This window comes from Electrona antarctica, assembly GCF_951216825.1.
Source record: "Electrona antarctica genome assembly, chromosome: 17".
NCBI classification, from domain to species: Eukaryota; Metazoa; Chordata; class Actinopteri; order Myctophiformes; family Myctophidae; genus Electrona; species Electrona antarctica.
In genome coordinates this window covers 16,869,603-16,885,179 of record NC_136798.1, presented here as the reverse complement: position 1 = coordinate 16,885,179, position 15,577 = coordinate 16,869,603, and the positions used below count along the sequence as shown (strand labels likewise).

General features: G+C 42.5%; 1 protein-coding gene across 1 annotated transcript; it reads right to left on the bottom strand.

Moving 5' to 3' along the window:
- On the bottom strand, positions 1-13,669 carry opn8b (opsin 8, group member b; the record flags this gene model as incomplete). Its single annotated transcript, XM_079526312.1, has 4 exons — positions 1-375; positions 1,484-1,809; positions 3,460-3,753; positions 13,600-13,669. The coding sequence occupies 4 exons, from the start codon at positions 13,667-13,669 to the stop codon at positions 1-3; spliced, it is 1,065 nt and encodes a 354-aa protein (XP_079382438.1).
- Between the last annotated feature and the right edge of the window lie 1,908 nt (positions 13,670-15,577).

The following is a 15,577-nucleotide window of genomic DNA, read 5'->3' as shown; positions in this document are numbered from 1 at the left end:
TTAGATGGGTATGTGCTGCAACTGACCCATAGTCTCTGTGCTCACTTGGAAGGTTGAATTGACATCATTAGGCCTGGCGACCTTGGCCTTCTTATTGGTCACCATGTAAATACCATCATCTTTGATGTCGTTAGATGCATGGCATGCGTTTGAACCTCCACATAACCAGCCTAGCTTCTTCAACTCGCCTTTGAATGTGGTGCTGAAGGCGTAGTAGATGAACGGATTGTACATAGTGGATGTCTTGGCAAACATGCAGGGCAGTAGGCTGACTTCAGGGGGGATGGAGGCACTGTCCTTGAAGATGGACCACAGACTCACAATACCATAAGGCGCCCAGCAGCCGATGAAGCCCACACTGATCAGAAAGGCGATCTGCAACAAACCAAACAGATGTGTTCAGTTAGAAAACCTTGAATCGCAAGATTATGAAAAATAACAGGCTGCTTTAAACATATCGCAGAAGAACGTTGTGAACGTTGTGAGCTCCCGCTCTGTTCCTGATAGCCTGTGAAGAAGAAAATCTGTGTTTACCTATATCATTGCAACCTTCAGTAACAGAGCTATCTATTTGTTTTCTGAATGGTGTGATTTTAAATGTGATTGCCATGAGGTAATCTGTGCATGTTAGATTCACTGTCAAATGCGTATAACGTGTTTCTGTTGTGAAAACGCAGTGATTGCGAATGCACTGAGCCCTAACTATGGAAGCCAGGCAGAACATGTCTGTCTGTCTGTGTGTCACGGTGTGACACCACCCGCCACCAGAGGGCGCAGTTACTATGGAAGCCAGGCAGAACAGGCAGTTAGCTGTGCGCAGTTAGCTGTCTAACCTGTGTATGTGTGTGTCTGTCAGACTGCCACAACAGCGCTTCGTTGTCTAACTAACATGTGTGTACCACACATTGCTGTCTAACGTGTGTGTGTGTGTGTGTGTGTGTGTGTGTGTGTGTGTGTGTGTGTGTGTGTGTGTGTGTGTGTGTGTGTGTGACGTGTGTGTGTGTGTGTGTGTGTGTGTGTGTGTGTCACGCTGCGCTCACACAACAGTGCTTCGTGCAGAATAGCCGACAGTGAGTGAATGCTGCAAAACCACACATAGCTGTCTAACGTTAACCTTAGCTCTAAACCAACCCTTGCTTGGCTGCGTTCGCTTCCCACGTTCGCGCGTCTTACTTGTATAGATAAGAAATGATGAAAATGTATTTCACGATGAACAAAAATCCGCCAAATCTGCCAATTTGAATAAAAACGGATGCTGCTGAGCAAGAGCAGTGTGCGGAATTTTTGTCCATGAAATTAAACTTTTTTCGTGATTACTTTAGTTGTCACTGTCCAACGCACCTGCATCTGAACAAAGTTGATGTGCGACCCTAACCCTGTGTAAATCATTAAAAGCATCGACATTGAAGATGTTTTGTGTGCAACTGTTCTGAAACCATGTCCATGGGAGCCAAGCCAGCACTCTCTAGTTAAAGCAACTTACTGTCAGCAGCCTGCGATGAATCTTGACAACATTAGGTATCTGGTTAGTGTTGACTGTTTTCTTGTATACGTAGAAGAGCTTCAGGACAATGCCAACGTAGCAGAAGACGATGATTGTCGAGGGCATGACCAGGTTGAAGAAGAATATGGAGATGACGAAGGAGAAGCCTTCGTTCTTCATCTGTCCCCAGGCCAGCGAGCAGGACAGGCCAAAGGGCTCAGGCCCGTATCGGCCCCAGCCCAGTATGGGGCACAGGGCCCAGAGCAGAGCGTATAGCCACGTCCATGCGCACAGGAGCTTCACGTTTCTGCGGCTGATCTTCTCATCTACCACAGAGGTGAGAGAGAGGTTCAGGTTCATATTTAAATGTGGTAATGGCTCATTTAACATGCAAATCCCCGGGCAATCCAAGTGCAGAGGGCAAAGCAAGGCCCTAAATCTCCTTTGTTTTTTTGTTATTTTTGTACTTTATTCCTAATCCCTTTGCATTACTACATGTTTTCTCATTATTCATTTTTATTATTATTAGCACAGAGCCCGCCAGAAACGAGGAACATGGAGGGTTAAATTAGTACCCTAGCCCGCCAAACACGAGACTCTCGTGTTCCAGGGTTTACATTCTTTAATCCATGTTTTGATCTGATTGCATCATTAGCCACCGTTTGCTAACACAACATCACCAAGTAGGACAGTGGCCGCGGCCATTTTGAAAATGTGCGCGCATCCACTTCCATTCTAAGCCCTGCATTTAAAGCTCTGTATCTCAGAAACAACATCGAGGGGCCGTTTCTCTGGCCCAGACAAGCGTTTTCGGCGGCCTGTAGCAGGCGCTGTGATACTCGCGGTTGGGTTTTTCCAACACCGACCGAGAGAACAACAACCGGTCAAGACACCACACACAGCAGTTTGTCACTGTAACATGCGATTACGGATATTTGGCTCTTCAAAGTAAGTGTTACGCGTGATAAAACCCTGGCAGCACGCTATTAATTAATGGCGGTGGATTAAGAATTAATTGTCTCTCCTTTTCTGTATCTTGTTTCGTGTTTCATACTGCGGTACTGCAAAAGAAGGAGGAAGTCTGCACACCGTTTTAAAAGCTCCCCAAAACTTTTATTACAGGAGCGGAAAAAACATACAACGGCCTCTGTGGCCTTCGTCAGAGTATACCTGACGAAGGCATGTTTTTTCCACTGTGTAGATAGGCTTATTTTAGGTGTGTGACGTGTGGAAATCAGAGGAGTCTCTCTGAGCAGGCAGGTCAGCAACCGCATGGGGGTAGAATAGGCCTATCTCACAGCATTTCCCCACCCCCTTTTGGAGCTAGTGGTGTTATTTAACCATTAGCATTTACACTTGTTTTCTCTGGAGAATCTAAGTACATTTCCTAATGTTAAAATGTCAAAGACCGATAATAATATGAAGAAAACACAATGGTATAACAACTCAAATAAGTAGAATAAACCTTACCTTTACAAAACAGTAGTTTGTGGCTTGTGAAAATACCTCTTTTAACATGGAAGCCTATGGACCGCAGAAAAATAACACCACTAGCTCCAAAAGGGGGCGGGGAAATGCTGTGAGATAGGCCTATGATGGTTGAATGATTTTTTTCCACACCTTTTCCAGTCTCTAGTAAATGTTTAGAAATATGATTTACCGTGTCCATTTACGGAGGTGAACAGGCCATGACATTCTGACACTGATATGAACATGAACACATTGGAAAGAGAGATTCTTCAATAGCTGTCGTCGGCCTGTCCTATATATAAAATAATAATAATAGAATAAAATAATCAATATGTAAACAAGAGTCTAAAATCTCTGCTATTGACCTAACTGGACCAAAGTGGTTTGAACCCAGTCAACCCACTGAGATTGCAAGCCTAGTATCTACCAGGCAGCCAACCTACATTTCCATCCTTAGAGCACCGCTAGCAGCCACCCAAGCCTCTTCCCACATGAAAAATACTTACCGGGAGAATGCATGCTGAGGGACACGATGAAACGTACTATGGCTATGATTGTAAGGTTCATAATGCTAGCCATGCCGAAGAAAAATCCTGCGAGGCCGTAGTAGAGGCAGGTGGCGTCTCCCCCAAGCCAGCGGTGGCTCCAAGCGGACGCTACAGCTAAAGGGTACATAAAGACAGCCGCTCCCAGGTCCGTCACTGCCAGATTCACACTCAGCAGCTCCGGAGGCTTCATTCTTGTTGACCTCTTGAAAGCCATGATGAGGACTAGAAGGTTCCCCACAATGGAGAACACAGCTGAGGAGAGGTAGAGGAGAGGTGTTATCATTATGTCACATAATTTGGGGAGAAGAATGATAGATAATGACTAACACCTTGGCCTAACAGCATTCAATTGTGAGCGAGCATCGAACAGGACAACATGACTAGGGATGGAGCTCGTTAACTTTTATTGATAACGAGCACCTTATTTATCAGGCTTATCAAGCGGGGTTCTTATCGAGCCCACTATCGAGTATCGAGCATTTTCTATTATTTTGTGGAAAGACGGGAGACGACAATACATTCAGAACAGAACCAGTATCTTTTACTAGGACCTTCAAATACAGTACTTTTCTAACAGATGGAAGGCAATTGACCTTTTTACTTTTGGAAAATAGTATTGAAGAAACTCTTAACTGGTTAACGTCACTTTAAAAGCATAATTTTGTTTACCCGGGCAGTGCTGGTTGGCAGGTATCAATACACTTATAGACCAGTTTGTGCCAGCATGGGTGATTAGATTTATTTCTTGTCTTGATGACGTCATGGGCCGCTATGATCGATAACAGGATTGATAAGCCAAAAGCTTATTGATACCGGTTACTCAATAAGCTTGTTATCGAGTTTTTTCGGGTATTGGCTTTCGAGCTCCGTCCCTAAACATGTTGACGCTATTGTTGTAGTCATTTAGGCTGTCCTAACCAGCTGTGAGCATTGATGGACACCCTGCTGTAATTTCTAATGTCACCCCTGGCCCTGGTACTACAGTACTACAAAAAAAACTATGTTCGAGTTTTACCTTCACCTAAAAAACATGCCCAATCTCTTTTTCTTTTTATATTTTTATATTTTTTTACGGGTGGGTTGGTGGATGGGTGGGAACATGGGGGCAGGGGGAAAACTGGAGGGGAGGTTTAAAAAAATAAAATAACTCACAAGAAAGCAAGAACGAAATTTGTGGAGAGAAAAACTAGGTCCCGCAAAGATTGTGTTAAGGAGTGAATGATAAAAACAAAATACACTCAATTTCTCAATTCACTTCCCCACGGCCCCATCAAGGATGCACGTCTTCTCGTTACCACTAGCAACCAGAACACCAGATGTACATTCTTCTTCCCATCCCCTGCACGTATAAGAGCTCAAGTGTCTGGATGCCGCCAGGTGTGACGAAGACACTACCATGTGTTCCTTTGTTTGCTCAGCCCCCGTCCGTCCGTCCGTCCTCCCTCTTGTCAACACGGTACCGATTTACTGCAGATTACGGATACAATAAACCCAGCAAATTGCGATGGGACTTCACTCCTCACAGAGGTGAAATGATGCCACGAGATAATTCCCCCCACATATATTTATACAGTATGTATGCTATCTAAATTACATATTTTAGCCTTTGTTGAGGCTAGGGTAAGTCTAGGGCTAGGGCTATATATCCTCCATCCTACTCCTCCCACTCCCGCCCAACACTGCCTGCTGACAGGTGCCGCCCCAGCAGATGAAAATTGAAAGAGGTCTTTCAGTCTATCTATTGATCTCTGTGACCTCGACCCTTGTGACTCCTCTGTCCAGACTCTAATTGTTTAGTTTGGAATAGCCAAGGTCCAAAAGAAAATAGGCTTCTCTTCAGTGTTCATTTTGTTGACTAAGACAGACGCCCTTTCTCAATTCCCCCCTTCTCCCTGGCCCTTAGCCCTTCCCCTTGCTGATGCGCGTTCACGTGAGGAGAAAGGGTTTTCTCAATTCTCTTTGGAGCGAGGGTTAGGGCCGAGGGCGAGGGCTAGGATCCCCTTCAAACGAAGGGACATCGCGACCCGACTTAAAACGGAGGGACATCACAGAGGGCGGAAGGCGGACAAGGTAAGAAGCCTTTTTTGTCCTTTATTATGGGAAAATATGATAATAACCAATATTATTTGAATCTATTAACAATCTGCATCGCCAAAAATATCGCAATCTCTAGCAAAGGTTAACGTTACCTCACGTGAACTAACGATATTCTACGGCGTTGCATTCATACAGCGTTACCCATTAATTTGGCATCGGCACTTTATTCTTTTTTATTTACCGCCGGTGCCCTGGTGGAACAACTCGGATGCACGCTAGCTTTGCTTAACTAGCAGGCATCAGTCCGACCCCACAGACCACGATATGTCAACATTCTGCAGTTTTGGAGCTCTTAAAAGCCGTGAAATAGCCTACTGTACCTACATAACGCTGTCGCTGCATAATGTTGGCTACTCGGTGCAGTGACAGCCGGTATGGTTTTATTTGTTTTTTTCCCCCAGGCAAACCAGCTATGGAACAGACTGCAAGCTGCTGTACAGCCTGTACATGGGATGGAGATGAATCACAATGGCATTTTCATTGTCCTAAATGTTGTTGAATTTGAAACATTGTCATTCATATGTAGCATACCACGACTTGTTATAGGACAAAATGACTCTGTTCTTAATGATATTAAAAACAATGAACACAGTGACCACAGCCCCTTCTTTCTATACTGTAAATTGTTTTTCCTTTTTCTAACCCTGTATATGATATATTACTGTACCCATTCTATACAAACTGTTAATACAATAATCAATGAATCGGGTACAACTGTTGAGCAGGTGTCAGAATGACCTATATCTAGCTGAATTACATTCTGGTGGGCTACCAAGATGAGACAAAATTACAATATATTTCATCATAACCACAGCAATGTTATATTTACGTTTATGTTATCTCTTCTCCCAAAATAGCCCATCTACAGCTTATAGCAGTGGTTTCCAAAGTGGGTTATGGGGACCCCCAGAGGTCCTTGAGAGAGTTCCAGGGGGTCCCCTGGAACTAGGATAGTTTGGACCCATAACATAACATAACATAACATAACCCATTACAATATAAATTGGGGGTCCCAGAGACAGAAATGCCATCAAATGGGGGTCCATGGACTAATGCATGTGACACTGGCGGTCCTTGACACTGCTAGAGCCGTAAATATCTATGGGGTCCGTGGCATATCTCTTCAAATGGGGGTCTGCAGCCTAATTAGTGTCAATTTGGGGGTCCTTGACATGAAAAGGTTTGGGAACCACTGGCCTATAGTGAGCTTGCAGATCAGCTATTTTCTGAGAACTTATTATATCATATAACTCGTTCAATATTTAGGGACGTTCCAATTCCTAGGGGGAATGTGTCAAGATTCCTCTTGACACTCATTATGTAGGGGGAAGGGGCAAGGGATAAGCGGTAGGGTTTCAAAATAGAATTGAGAAAGGGCCTAAAAGAAGAAGAATTTGATATTTACTCGACTAGACTAAGACTAAACAATTTCAGATGACTAAATATAGTACTAAAACTAAATTATGTTTTATTCAAAAAACTAAGACTAAATCTGAATTTGCTGTCAAAATTATAATAGAATTGCTATTTTCGGTGTGTCTCCTGCGGTAGGCAGACTCAATAAGTACCAGAAAGATTTGATCGCATTCGCTTCTCTCATAGCTAGACGGTGCATATTGCTACAATGGAAGAGCCCTAGTCCCCCTCCCACGACATCCTGGTTAAAAGTCATAATTTCTTCATTTAGAGAAAATAAAATTTGCAGTCAGAGGCTCCTTGAATGGTTTCCACAGAACCTGGGACTCTTTCCTCGCATATATTAACTCTCTCACTGAGATTGTTTGACCTCTTTTTTCTTTTAAATACTTTGTCTTTCTCTACTTTATTTATTTTTATTATTATTATTTTATCTGTATGTTTTTCTTACCTTATCTTTAATTTCCAATATTATTATTATTACTGTTACACTCAATTTTGCTTCTCTCTATAATTCTCCCCTCAGGGCGGGCGGGTAGGAGGGTAAATCTGTGTTGTCCTTATTTTATGTTTTGTACTGTTCCTTTGTGTCTTTGTATGTCTTGTATTTTAATGGGAAAAAAACACAATAAAAAAATATAATAAAATTAACTCTTTCCAGCCTCAGTACGCAGAGGCGGCACAAAAGAACGCAGCCATGCATTTGATCTGAGATTAAGTGAATTATGAATCAAAACAAACTTGATGCCTGTGTTATATATCTTATTTATACATACAGTATATATATACACTATACAGTACACACACACACACACCAACGTGCCAAATCTTACGCTGATCAGAGCAGTGGTAAATAAGCTATGGTCATTTGAAGTGTTAAACACTAATGTAGCACTGCTGTAGTGCCCCACTGCCCCATACTGTACAGTAGGCTATGTGTGCAATTTAGTTTTTTGGTGTGACTGTTCTCATGCCAGACCCCTGAACAGTGTTTTGAAACAATTGAAGCAATTTACAATTTAGGCATTTAGCAGACGCTCTTAATCCAGAGCGATTTACATTAAGCAAGAACAAAAAGCATGGGAATACATCACATATATAAACAGCATTTATCAAGAAACATGCGTAAACTAAGAACGTAACTAGAACATATCTATATATAATGACACTATACATATAAGCTATACATATATATTATACTATGCTGTACTGTTATTGTGCTGTCTACATGACATGCTATAAGTCTGTTTCGAATGCTATCTAAGTCTAAAAAAGTGCTGTCTAAGGGGGTAGGGTAAGTGCTATGGGCCATGGTGGAGTCTGAAAAGGTGGGTTTTCAAACTACGGCGGAAGATCGGGAGTGATGCTGCAGTTCTGATTGCAACGGGAAGTAACAGTGCACCTGTGGCCCCCCCATGTAGCCCCTGGTGTGATTATTCTCATGGCAGACCCCTGAACAGAGCAACAGTGCGGCTCTCAAGTCCTGGGTGTCAATGTTTGTAACATTACCCACTCTTTAGGCAATATTATATGTTCCAATCTTTTGCGAGTTATAATATCTGTATCACAGACATGCAAAAGCGTAACTTTTTTGGAGAAAATCGCTGTTTTTAAACCAAATGGGCCAGAAGGCAAAGCTCTCTGACTACCGAGCAATCTTCGTTCCTACTCTCACCTATGGTCATGAAGTGTGGGTCATGCCATGACCGAAAGAATAAGGTCGCGGATACAAGCGGCTGAAATGAGTTTTCTCAGACGTGACATCTCCCTTAGAGATAGGGTGAGAAGTTCAGTCACGTGAGAGAGACTGAGTATAGTCGCTGCTTCTTCGCTTTGAAAGGAGCCCGCTTATGGTTCCGGCATCTGGTTAGGATACCTCTCGAGCGTCTCCCAATAGGGAGGTCCTCAATGCACGTCCCATTGGGAGGAGACCCCCAGGCAGACCAAGGATCAGATGGATGGATTATATCTCTAAACTGGCCCTGGAACACCTCGCGATTCCCCAGGAGGAAGTTACTAATGTTGCTCTGGAGAGGGAAGTATGGAGCTCTCTGGTGGAGCTGTTGCCCCCGCGACCCGACTACGGATAATCGGTTGAAGATGGATGGATGGATGGAAACCCCACCTGTGTGATTCATGCAAATCCGTTGAGAAATATATCTTTCTGATGCACTGTAATGACCGTAAATCTGCCACGGCGCCACCGGTCAAGAAGCACGAGGTATAGAGATAAAGATCAAGGGAAATGTACATGTACAATTGTATATGATGGACTTGTAAAACAGTATAAATATGGTTTATAGGCTGCTAATCGACTTATTTACTTTGTCTTTCAACAGCTTGATCAATGTAAATGGGTCTCTTTTGCCGTTCAACATGCGTTGAAATGAGCAGATCTACAAGCTCACCCGCATTGCGTCCGTGACTTGTTGTGAGCTTGTAGATCTGCAAAACACATGTTATTGTAGGCTGTTATTATAAAACCTGTAATCAATACATGGTTGTTTGAGTTTGTAGACTAGATAAAACGTTGCACTCACTGTTGGGAATATTTGCGTGTGTCTTCTATTTTTGACATTGGTCACTATTAGATTTGGGGTAATGAATGAAATAGAACAGAAATTAAATGTTACATTTGGTATAGAACAGAGCAAGATACATTTTTCATTTGAAATGATGAATGCAGCATGCCTACAGGTAGAGTAAGTAGTGTGCATGCCTCAGATCGTAACATTCTTAAAGGGTTTGATATAATGAGCATGAGAAGTCAGTCACACAATTATAACGGACTATATGAAATTAATTGCTCCAGGTAGGCTACATGAACCATGAAACAGCTAGGCTCTTGAGCTCATTAGAAGACACAAGCTGTGCCATCATGAATATTTCTCCACAAACTAATCCGGTTAATTTGGATGAAGTGTGATACAGAGAATCTGTAAGTCTTTTTTGATCTTTGTTAACAGCAACCTCTAATAGGCTACTGTTAGCTGCTGGGTACTCAAAAGGTCACAAAACTGGACCTGAGTAATTGGATATCCTACTGTACCTATAAGCTAAACATTGACTGAACTCATGCCAAGCTAAATGTACTGTATTAAAGTTATTATTTATGACATATCGCTAAGTCATTCCATGCATACTGTAGCTTCACTCAACGTGACATACAGTATTTAAACATGATCAAGGAGTACTAAATGTAGTTCAGTGATCCTGGGCTAGGTGCCTTTGGAGGTAAGACTAATGGATTTTACCCAGGGCTGGAACCCGAGTGCATGCTCCCTCGAAAACACATTATTCATATGATTTAAATCTTAAAGGATTTACAAAACGCAGAACGGGATTATCCTCTCTTACTAAAGCACTTTGAGCTGCATTTCATGTCATGAAAGGTGCTATACAAATAAAGTTGTATTATTATTAGAAATGCCACTTGACAAAGGCTGCAGCGAGTTTGAAAAGTTGTTAATTTCTTTCATGCTGCTGAATAAAGACTTTAATTTTAAAGAGAGTTGCGACTGCCACCTTGTTTTGTAATGATTCTGCAGTTTTTTGTCTTTGAATTAACCTACACACACTCTATACATTCACACATACAGTACAGGCATGCTGATGCATGCACAAAAATGACTTGAATAAGCTCAGGCCTCATTTCTCTAGTCTAGGTCCTATAGGTAGCCTACTACTGTACTAGCCTATATAGTCAGTTTGAATTTGTTATGTGTTGTTTTATGTTGTGATGTTTCATGTGGACCCCAGGGAGACTAGCGACTGGGGATCCGAATAAATAATATAAAGATTAAAGAATATAGAAATAAAACTAGTTTCCCCATGCTCTGTGGGAAAAGGATTATCAAAGTCACATTTTGTATCTGTACTGGACTATATGTACGGGACATCTATCGTCATGCCTCAGGTTTGAGTGACATAGTCTGGCTTAACCTGACTCCGCCAGATGGGGCAGCAGAGAGTACACTGGGTTCCCCCCTCCTGCTCCCATCTGGGAACTCTCAGGCAGACTTGATGCCCGGCCACAAAACGACCTGGCCAATCAGCAGCAGCTAGAGGCGGGATCAAGGCAGCACTGTGTATGCCTACTATTACTAGTTTTCTCCACCTGTGTCCTGTTAGTTGACCAGCCAATCCCTGTGTTGATTGTTAGTTCTGTTCACCTGTGTATTGTTATCCCTGCGTCTACTTAAACCCTCAGTTCCTTATATGCTTGAGTATATACAGTATGTTATTATGTTCCAGTGCTGTTCGTATGTGTTTTGGAGAATAAATCCATGTCCTGCCTGTCTGTTCTGCACTTGGGCCCCACTCCCACTCCCACTTCTCTTGAGTTGCACTGTGACAGAACCAAGTCTGAGGCCTGGGCCAAAGATGGGCCAAAGATATCTGTGTCCACTGTCCACACAAACGCAGACAGGGGCGGAACAACTTTGTACCGGGCCAGGGGGGAAGACCGCACAACCGTAGCGCTGGTGTAGCTGCATGTCAGACTAACTTTACGCACAAGAATATAGTTTCACATGGCTATATGCATGCACACGCACCGCCACGCATTATCCACAGTTTCTCTGTAGGTCCGCAATTTACCTATTATTCAAGCTTCGCCATCCACACCAATACAATTCATCTGGTGGCCACCGCGGACTGTAGGCTGATATTATTATTTATATTGGATTGCTCGGGGACGTGGTGCAGTTGATGCAACAATGATTACTTATTAACGCAGTGATATAAAACAGGAACACACGGATAGATATCTGTGTAGTTTCCAGGCGCAAGCTGCATTTCTCACCTATATTATAGTAAAAGTTATATGCGCTAATGAGCGTTGACGTCATCGTTTCTCAAAAGCTCAGTTTCGCATGACTACACAGATCCACTGATCCGGATATTGGAAAATCTTCACTTATTTATCCGTTTCCAAAAACCTCTGGACGAAAACGCCGTTTGCGTGTGGCTGAAAGGCCCAAACGTACAAAAGAAATTGCGTTTGGAAAAAGATTCATATAGGTGTAGCCCAGGCCTGAATCAAAAGCCTGATAATAAAAGGAGTTTCAGTTGATATGATTTGATGCATTATTATTTGAGAAATCAAAGTCCCTGTGAAGAGTTCTGACAAAGCCTTGGTCTAACCATAGGGGTCTGATGCAATCCATCCATCGTCAGATGATCTAGGCCTACTACACTACAACTCGGAGGCAAATATGGCATAGTTTTTAGTACTCTACTACAATTATTTGACATCTTTAGTTTGTAATTTAGATTAGTATTACAAAACATAAATGAACCACTTAAGCCCTATTATACACACTCTTCGAACATAGCTCACAGCGTGTCAGAGCTTGTAGATCTGCTATTGTTTTGTGCACAACACTAGCAGCATGCAAGTATAAACCTTGAGGGGGGGGGGGGGGGGGAAGTACCATTCGGGTGGTTGGCCCCTTCCAACGTGAAAGCCATTCCACCAGGCCTCATCACCTTTGCATGTAATAATCTTGGCTCAACCCAGAACAGATTCAATACATGTACAGTACTGGGGTATCCACAGGTGGTAGGCCTATATGTAGCCTGCTGTAATGTGAACTGATGAAGACATCGGAGGCTTACACAGTAACCCTGGTTCTCTGAGTGGAGAGACTGGCTCTCCACGAAAGAGCCACTCCAAATTCGTGTGAATCAAAGGTTAATCAAAGTGGCCATGCCCGGGTGGGGCTTAAATACCCCACTGATTGAAATCAGGGAAGGGCCACCATGCAGATGATCGGTGTCCTAAAGAGTATCCACGTTCTCTGCCCCGTGGGGTCAGTTCCCGATATTGAATAATATGTAGTGGAGACTGTCTCGAACACGATAGAGAACATTCATTTCAGTGGGTCCGGAAATATTGGGCAATCTCAAATAAAATTGCATAAGAAATTAGATAGAACCATGAAACTCATCTATGGTCTGTGATGACCCCTTTCTGCTTGCCAAAGTACACATACCGTAGCCAGCCTACTAATATATGATACCTGCCATACTTTTTCTGCAAAGACACATTTTTGAGGCATTGAAGCTAATGTTTTCATCTAGGCTACATTATTTCCCTTATACTAGTATCCTTAATCCTTCATAGACCTTAAAAACAAACTGGGGCTACAAACTCAAACTGACTGCCGGGGAGTGAGCAAACACACTTGTCTCAGACAAACAATGTCACATTCTTCTTTCAGTGCAGTGTTTGACAGATATAGTAAGGCATGGTGATGGTCCTGGAACGGACCCTAAAGGAAAGAAAGGGGGGAAAACTGTTGCCTATATGCTGACCTAAGATGACTACGTATCTTTATTATTTCAATATTTATTTATTTATTTCTCTCCATTCAGAAACATACATAATCAAATACGGCCATAGTCCAATTTCACTGTGGAGAGGAGGAGAAACTTCGCTGGGAATGTTAATTGCTTATTTGAGCATGCAGGCAAAACGCATGATCAAGTCAATGCGTCCTGCATACAGGCTACTACAACTACAATAATCATAAAATAATAATAGCCTATAATAATCCATAATAAACAAAGGACCAGACTTACCAATAACTAAAAGGAAAACCCCTGTTCCAATATCGAGCGTAGGTGACAGTTTTGACGCATAGATATCCATCGGAAAGGTGAGCACTGCTAAATTAGTCAACGGAATTATTAGAGATAATGCACTTTCATGAGGACGAAATCAGTATCCGCACCAATTGTGTAACCGTCCAATTGTATGAAATCCATCTGATCTATATGAGGCAAACCACTGGTGGAGACGCGCAATGGACATGCTCCTCAGAGCGCAGCACTGCACAACGCGAATGATCCTAATCCTTTATGGAGCGGTAGTCCATGGTTGGATGAACTGGATGGAACGCCAAGTCTCGCCTGAATTATTGATGGTCCTCCTGGAGAAAATGACCCTCTGGCTGTGCTGCATGGAGTGGAGACATCGAGCAGAGCGATAGCGCAGAGCTATATTGTGCAGACCTATAGAGAGCTGTTAGTGTAGTCACAGTTCACAGTCACACCCCCATGCATTCAAGATTCAATGCACTCCGGAACCCCACTGGACTAGTTTTGGACTAGTCAACTTGCCAGAATGTGAACCCAGGCATGTTGAGTAAAGTTGAGACAAAGTTGTATGGGTCCCCTGCAGCATGTAGAAACTGCCGAATACTAACTTGCATATATGCTGATCAATTTTCATAAATTCATAAATACATAATATGTGATTATGCCATTAGCAACCAACCTATAAGGGGGGGGGGGGGGGGGGATCTAAATTTCATCATGCTTTAAGTAGCAGTGACGTGTAAACCTAGGGGGTTTTCATGATGCTGAATCAATTCCAAGCATTATAGTTTTGCACAATAAACACTCCTTGGGCGTCATCACAAATGTGATGAAGTCAGCACATTAGGCAAGTGGCTATGGCCTATGGCCGTTTTTAGCCCAATGAGTTGTTGTTTTTTTTGCAAAACTAATGCTTGGAAGTTGGAACCCCCTAGTTTGACACGTCACATGCTTAATAACTTGGTATGATGAAATGTAGAAGTTTTTGCCTTCTATAGGTTGTTAATATGTTCGACTAACTTAAGTGGTAATTAAGACTCAGTTATTTGTACAGCCCACTGTGACCATATTTGTGTGTGTGTGTGTGTGTGTGTGTGTGTGTGTGTGTGTGTGTGTGTGTGTGTGTACATCAGTTTTGAATATCCATCCTACTGTATTGGGTTAAAGTGGTTAAACCTTTTTGAGAGCTATACGGACCCTTTGGAGTCTCAAGGATCCTTGGGTGTAACTCCATTATTTATTCAGCACTCATGATAGGATTTTAGACTCTCATAACCAAATCATATGTTGTTGCCGTTAGATAACCTTTATTTATTGATTGATTATTATATTTATCTATATGCAGTGTAATTACAGAATAATTACAGAAGGAACAGAGGATCCGATTGAAGATCCCATTGGAAAAAGAAGAAAGAAAATAATTTGATTGTGACACGTGCAAAAATAATTACCGGTAATTTGCAATTACACTGCATTGGAGGATAAGCTCCCTGAGGTGTCAGCATCTCGATTCCGAGGGGAGTCCTCAGTCCTCACCATTTCATCTAAGCCCCTGCAGATTAAATTGATGGGATTTTCAGCTCAATAGTGTTCAATAATTGTTTTTGTGGATGTAGTTGACATTTCAGAAAACCACCAATACAAGCTTAGTGACCCGCACTAACACTGGAAATGACTTGTGTGACATATTGGACAGATCTGAATCTGATGCTGCCGTTTTAGAAGAGGTATGCTGCAATCCTTGGAGAGAAGGTTCTCATAATAAAAGTAAGTGTGTGTATGTGTGAGTGTGTGTGTGTGTGTGTGTGTGTGTGTGTGCGTGCGTGCGTGCGCACGTGCGCACGCGCGTAATTCTATTCAATTGTGGGCTGGATTCATTGGCATTAACACTAAATTGGTAGAAAAGGCGATTCAATTAATTGCTTACTCTGAATAAATGAAATGGGAGCAGGATACTGCT